This window comes from Saccharomyces eubayanus, chromosome XVI, assembly GCF_001298625.1.
Source record: "Saccharomyces eubayanus strain FM1318 chromosome XVI, whole genome shotgun sequence".
Lineage (NCBI taxonomy): Eukaryota > Fungi > Ascomycota > Saccharomycetes > Saccharomycetales > Saccharomycetaceae > Saccharomyces > Saccharomyces eubayanus.
Window position 1 is genome coordinate 527,087 of NC_030975.1, and position 7,084 is coordinate 534,170.

Here is a 7,084-nt window from a genome sequence, read left to right on the forward strand (position 1 = left end):
TTTTCCTCCTTCCATAATGTCAAGAGTTTATATACATAGTTGTTGAACCCAGTTTTTGATGCTCGTAAGTCAGGACTAAATATTAAAAAAAATACCGATCTGGAAGAAAGTGTTCTTGTATCTATTTAAATCATTATTAACGCCGGCTGCTTACCATATTAATACCAGAGCGCCTGATCTCACAGTTGCTTGGTAATCCAGGAGGGGTCCCAATATAATGCCTCTACACCACCTTGGTAATCTATCCACAGTAAACCGTTGGCGACCATCTCATCTAGAGCTGATTTGCTCCTCACGGCTTCCCATTCCAAATTTGCTCTCAACAAGGAAATACTCGAGTAACCTAAAATAGAGCAGATCTCCAAGATCTTAGTTTGATCAGACGTAAGCTCATTTGGAACGCTACGCAAAAATTTCTTCCCACGAATTTGAAATATCTCAAAACATTCTAGGCTTTTCAGCATATCGATAGACTTTTCCAAATCATCAATTCCTACTTTCAGCTTTCGAAAATGCACTTTTTCCAGTTCTTCATAGGAAATGACGCCTCCATTCATATCTTTAGTTTGCCGACAGATTTCTATAACTTTTAGACATATTTCATAATAGAAGTCATTAACTGTAAATAAATGTTTATCTCGATCAAACAAAGATAAAGGGTCAATTCCAATCGATGAGCACATATGCATAAACTTTGAGCGAAATTCTGGAGACGCTTGGAGCTCATTATTATGTTTTTTTGCAAATTCTACGAGCCGTTCTTGGAAGACGTTTAACTGATCCTTTAATTCGATTGATTGCTTTTCTAGTATGGTTTTATTCACATTATTGTACTTTCCATCCTTTAATTGATCGAATGCTGCTAACCCAAACTGTTTCATGTCAATGAATTCAAGGAATAGCTTCTAAGGCAGATATCTTTTCATAGTGAGGTTAACGGCTAAATGTTATATATCTAGATAGGACTAGCTGCTATACTTATGGATGAGTGGAACTGACATACCCTTAACGTTAAACGTGATAAAAATATAACTGACCGACGTGAACTGCGAAATGCTACCATACATGGTATCTTAAGCGTTAGTGCTATATCAAGGTTTGGTTTCCTTGGGTTGCTGCTTAGTGCCTGCAAAGCTATAGAAACAGGAATTAACGATATGTCTGCGAGTGATTTCAAGCCTGAAACATGGACTTCGAATGCCAACGAAGCTTTAAAAATTTCTATAGTTGGTGAAAACGCGATTCAATTTTTGCCATTATTCACGTATCCAATCTATGGCGATTCTGAAAAGATTTATGGCTACAAGGATCTTGTAATCCACCTTGCATTTGATTCGATAGCATTCAAACCATATGTCAATGTCAAATACTCGTCAAAACTAAATGATAGCGATGTTAGTAATGTGGAGGAAAAACTGCTCTCGTTTTTACCAAAGGATGACGTGATTGTCAAAGATGAAGCTAAATGGGTGGATTGTTTTACGGAAGAGCAAACAAATTATAACCTACCAGAAAGTTTTTGTAAAGTGTCTGAGTATTCACTAAATGGGGAAGAATTTACTGTATATAAAACAAATTTGCTTGACGATTTTGCAAAGAGGATGCATCGTCGTGTTCAAATCTTTTCAATTCTATTTATTGAGGCAGCCAACTACATAGATGAGAACGATCCAAACTGGGAGATCTTTTGGCTTTTGAACAAGAAAACAAAACAATTAGTTGGATTTGTTACTACCTACAAATATTGGCATTACCTGGGTGCACAATCTTTTGATGAAAGTGTTGACGACAAATTCAGAGCTAAAATATCTCAATTCCTCATTTTCCCTCCCTATCAGAATAAAGGACACGGCTCCTGTCTTTATGAAGCCATAGTTCAATCTTGGTTGAGTGACAGAAGCATCACTGAAATCACTGTCGAGGATCCTAATGAAGCGTTCGACGATCTTCGCGATAGAAATGACCTCCAAAGACTACGAAAACTAGGTTTTGTTGCCGCTTTACGAGAGCACTCGGAACACGCGTTTTTAGAATCAAATAGAAGGTCTTTCAAACTGGAAGAAAGGCAGTTCAATCGACTTGTAGAAATGATTCTTCTTTCCAACAAGTCTCCATCATTTGAGATGAAAGTGAAGAAACGACTTTTTATCAAAAATTATGATGCTCTCAGTGGCACAGAACCAGAAGAAGCAAAGGAAGCCCTGATGAACTCATTTGTTCTGGTGAAAGATGATTATATGCGTATTATAAAATCAGTCGAAGATTTCAAAGCCTAGCTATATATTTATCTGTATTATTACTAAAAGAGATTTATTATATATTATTATTGTCGCGTTCCAAGATCAGTGCCGAATTTTAATTCTTTTATTATCATAATAAACTACAAGGTCACATGATTATAAAAACATAAATCTATATCTTTATTTACAGTAATATAAAAAATAAAAAAATTTAAAAAAGATAGAAGATAAAAATATTTATGTTTTATTTTTCCGAAAGCAAAATATAAGTTTAAGGAAAAGAGCTGTCATCACTTACTTTTTCGCGACAAAAAAAGACACTATATTTTTACATGAGCAGAAGATGGCAGTAAATTGGGGAGGCAACACTATTTGGTACACACGCTACACCTGCGGCTCTATGAACAAAATCGGGAAAGCGGCTAAATACTTGTTTTGATGACCTACTCCAATTTTAATAAAAATGGAAGACATGCCAAAGAATAGATGACGGGACTGTTATGTTCATTTATATTTAAGGAGAGATAGCGGTAAACAAGCTATCTGATAATAGACGCTAGTTTTTTTCCTATCTCACAAATCATAAGCATTTATACCTCGTGCGATTATCTCAAAATGCTGCACAGATCTATAACAAGCACGTATGTGCGCAGGAGGCTCTTTAGTTCAACTACAATCATTAAGTCGTCTGCTATAACTCTTAAAGAAGCTCTTGAAGAAGTTATACCTCAAAGAAGAGATGCGATCACAGAATTCAAGGCTGTATATGGGGACACAGTAGTCGGACCGATTACCATTTCCTCAATTCTAGGAGGAATGAGAGGGAATCAGTCAATGTTTTGGCAAGGAACATCATTAGATCCCGAACACGGTATAAAGTTCCAGGGTCTAACAATCGACCAATGCCAAAAGAGGTTACCTGGCACAGGTATTGATGGTGATAATTTCTTACCGGAATCAATGCTGTGGCTACTATTGACAGGTAGTGTACCTACACTTGAGCAAACAAATTCTTTAAAAAAAGAACTAGCGTTTCGCGGAAGGAAATTACCCCAGGATACAGAGAAAGTGCTGTTATGTTTACCTAAAGAAATGCATCCCATGACCCAACTTGCAATTGGGTTAGCGTCTATGAATAAAGGGTCCGTATTTGCTACAAATTACCAAAATGGGTTAATAGGGAAGAAGGACTTTTGGATTGACACCCTTGAAGATTCTCTAAATTTGATTGCTTCTCTTCCACTCCTGACAGGTAGAATATATTCAAATATCACAAATGAAGGACGTTCATTGGGAGAGTATAGTGAGGATACAGATTGGTGTTCAAATATATGCTCTTTGCTCGGAATGACCAATGGAAGTAAGTCTTCCAATAAGTGTAGTCTCAATTCCCAGCAATCTCTAGATTTCGTCAATTTGATGAGGTTGTACACCGGTATACATGTTGACCACGAGGGAGGCAATGTTTCTGCACACACTACTCATTTGGTGGGGAGTGCGTTAAGTGACCCATACCTCAGCTACTCATCCGGCATAATGGGGCTCGCCGGACCATTGCATGGGTTAGCCGCACAAGAAGTGGTGAGATTTTTGCTTGAGATGAACTCAAATATTTCCAGCGTCGAACACGAGGAGGAAATCGAAGACTATCTTTGGAAAGTTTTGAACTCAAGCCGTGTAATTCCTGGATATGGACATGCAGTTTTACGAAAACCTGATCCTCGATTTACAGCAATGCTTGAATTTGCGCAAGCCAGGCCCGACGAATTCAAAAATGACGAAAATGTTTTGTTAATGCAAAAGCTGTCGGAGGTTGCGCCTAAGGTTTTGCTAAAGCATGGCAAGAGTAAGAATCCGTTCCCCAATGTAGACTCTGCTTCCGGAATTTTATTTTATCACTATGGAATTAAGGAACTACTATTCTTCACTGTAATTTTTGGGTGTTCAAGAGCCATAGGACCTTTGACCCAACTTGTTTGGGATCGCGTTTTAGGCCTACCAATAGAAAGACCGAAGAGTTTGAACTTTGAAGGTCTCGAAGCCCTCACAAAGGTGATATAGCGCCAATTCCTACAAATTCTGTATACATCATTAGCTATTTGCAAGAAACACGATTATGACTTATAATATATATCATATGTAAGAAAGTAAGCAAAACAATTGTTGGCTCAACTCAATGAAAATCAACCTGGCGATCTTAGTATTATGAGAGAATAAGCTCATCTCTTTGGTTCTATTTTTTGATATCTTTTATGACGGGCCCTTTTTTTGGCTTTGAGTTTTCGACCCCAATATCTGACGCTTTCGGCGCCCATCGACAGCCACTCTCCCGATTGTCGGTTTTCGGATTTCGGAGCAATAAGTAACTTTGTTAACAATGACCATGATTCTCCACATTTTTAAAACATTACGAGTCATGCACTCTCACCCTCTAGACGTAGAGACTAAGAGTGAAAACCATAAGCACAAAATGTATAAAATTGTCATAACGGACACGTAGTCCATAGTTCCTCCTCGGATCATATGATATTATCATTCGTTTTCGCTTGTTCTTGATCGATCCATTAATAACCAAGATGTTTCTAGCTAAAAACCTAAAAAATAAAAGAATTGCGGTATATTTGCCAAAAGAGATATCTTTTGTCCAAAGACATTTTTTTAATACAGCAAGTTCACAAACTAATGAAAGGCCGAAGGCAGACATAGTTTTGAGGGATATCGCAACGTATGTTCATGAAACTCCTATAACGTCAACTTTGGCTTTGAATACTGCTAAATTATGTTTCCTTGACACCCTTGGTTGTGGCTTAGCGGCTTTAAAGTTTGAGCAAGCTCGAAACATTATCAAACCAATTGTAGAAGATACGATCGTTCCCAATGGAACCAAAATATTAGGGACATCCTATGTGATGGACCCTGTAAGGGGAGCATTTGCCATCGGTACTTTGATACGCTGGTTGGATTACAATGACTGTTGGTTAGCTGCTGAATGGGGACATCCATCTGATAACCTTGGAGGAATTTTAGCTGTTGCGGATTACTTGACCAGATTAAATAGATCTACTCATGGAAAAAACGGGAAAGAATTTCTTGTGAAAGACGTATTGGAAGCAATGGTTAAAGCTCATGAAATTCAAGGTATAATAGCACTCGAAAATTCTTTCAACAAAGTAGGTTTGGACCATGTAGTGTTGGTAAAAGTAGCAACAACTGCTGTTGTTTCCAAAATGCTGGGTTTGAGCCAGGAGCAAACTACTGAAGCACTATCACAAGCATTTGTAGATGGGCAGTCATTGCGCACTTATCGACACGCACCGAATACCGGATCTAGGAAATCATGGGCGGCCGGTGATGCGGTCTCAAGGGCCGTGAATTTGGCTTATTTAGTCAAGAACGCTAGTGTTGGAACTATACCTTCTATTTTGACAGCCAAAACTTGGGGATTCTATGACGTTTTATTCAAGGGCAAACCTTTCACCTTTCATCAAAGATCAGCATATGGTTCTTACGTTATGGAAAATGTCCTATTTAAGATATCGTTTCCAGCAGAATTTCATGCACAAACTGCTGTTGAGGCTGCTGTGAAAGCGTATAACATCCTTAGCGAACAAGGGAAAACATTCAGAGATATTAAATCCATCAGAATTAGAACTCAGGAGGCGGCAATGAGGATTATAGATAAATCAGGCCCGTTATATAATTATGCGGACAGAGATCATTGTATTCAATACATGACTGCAATTCCGTTAATAACCGGCAATCTCACAGCTACCGATTATTCAAACGAGGTTGCAAAGAATCCTGAGATTGATAACTTGAGGTCGAAAATGTATTGCGTTGAGGATATCCAATTTTCCCAAGATTATCAAGATCCTACTAAAAGATCAATAGGCAATGCGCTACTCATAGAACTAAATGACGGGTCTCAGTTAGAAGAAATTGTTGTAGAGTACCCTGTTGGCCATAAATTTAGAAGAGAGGAAGGAATACCACTATTACTCAATAAATTTGAAAGACATTTGCGTGAACATTTTACCGCTTCTCCTGAAAAGGTTGACATTATCATGAAGGTAAGTTCAAAAATAGATTTTGTGGACATGCCAATCGACTCCTATATGAATTTGTTCGTTTAAAAGTAATCCTTCGCTTTCCTCATAGTATGAAATAAACTTTCAGCTCATTGCAAAACAACGAAAAATACCTACCTAGAATATTTTAGTTTTTTAGATATCAGGAAATACTCTACACTAAATAATCGGCCACTTGGTCACCCCGTAAATTCATGTGTAGCTTTTGATTAAATCGATAAAATTAAAGTAGCACCACGTTTTTAAATGCTCTGACTCTCAGCTTTCTTTTTCCTTTCCTACGTTGTGACCATTAGCTCTATTTCCCGCCTAAAGTATGGGGTTAATCATGTGATGTACAAAATATGTTAGGCTAGCCATCCTTGATGATGTAAAAAAGATGCGAATTCTGTGGATCGAACACAGGACCTCCAGATTACTTGACCGAAGTTTTTTCTTCAGTCTGGCGCTCTCCCAACTGAGCTAAATCCGCTTAATTTCTGAAAGAATACCGACTACCACAGAGTTACAGCACATCTGACGGATATGACCTCTTATCCATCCCAGTTTCGTTAACTTTAGGATTGTGATTATAGTTAGTTAGTTTAGTAAGTTGTAATAATGAAGAATAAGAAGTTCTTTCCTGAATTATTTAAGAGAGGTATATAAAAAACACACGCTGTAATAACCATTTAAATTGTATGATGATCTTTGGGATTCCATTATTTCTTAATGTTATAATATTACGTATATAGATTATACTAGATATTCTCCTCA

At 37.6% G+C, this 7,084-nt stretch overlaps 3 protein-coding genes and 1 non-coding gene across 4 annotated transcripts; 2 read left to right on the forward strand and 2 right to left on the reverse strand.

Moving 5' to 3' along the window:
• Positions 1-179: 179 nt before the first annotated feature.
• SNF8 (ESCRT-II subunit protein SNF8) lies at positions 180-881 on the reverse strand (the record flags this gene model as incomplete). The annotated part of the gene is made up of 1 exon (XM_018368443.1): positions 180-881. One exon carries the CDS (start codon positions 879-881, stop codon positions 180-182), a length of 702 nt encoding a protein of 233 aa, XP_018219023.1.
• A 276-nt stretch (positions 882-1,157) lies between these two features.
• HAT1 (histone acetyltransferase catalytic subunit HAT1) lies at positions 1,158-2,276 on the forward strand (the record flags this gene model as incomplete). Its single annotated transcript, XM_018368444.1, has 1 exon — positions 1,158-2,276. One exon carries the CDS (start codon positions 1,158-1,160, stop codon positions 2,274-2,276), a length of 1,119 nt encoding a protein of 372 aa, XP_018219024.1.
• Positions 2,277-2,855: 579 nt separating this feature from the next.
• Positions 2,856-4,301, forward strand: CIT3 (citrate (Si)-synthase CIT3; the record flags this gene model as incomplete). Its single annotated transcript, XM_018368445.1, has 1 exon — positions 2,856-4,301. The coding sequence occupies one exon, from the start codon at positions 2,856-2,858 to the stop codon at positions 4,299-4,301; it is 1,446 nt and encodes a 481-aa protein (XP_018219025.1).
• A 2,407-nt stretch (positions 4,302-6,708) lies between these two features.
• On the reverse strand, positions 6,709-6,800 carry DI49_5457. The gene is given in 2 exon segments: positions 6,709-6,745; positions 6,763-6,800. It is a non-coding gene; the product is annotated as a tRNA-Phe (tRNA).
• Positions 6,801-7,084: the final 284 nt, after the last annotated feature.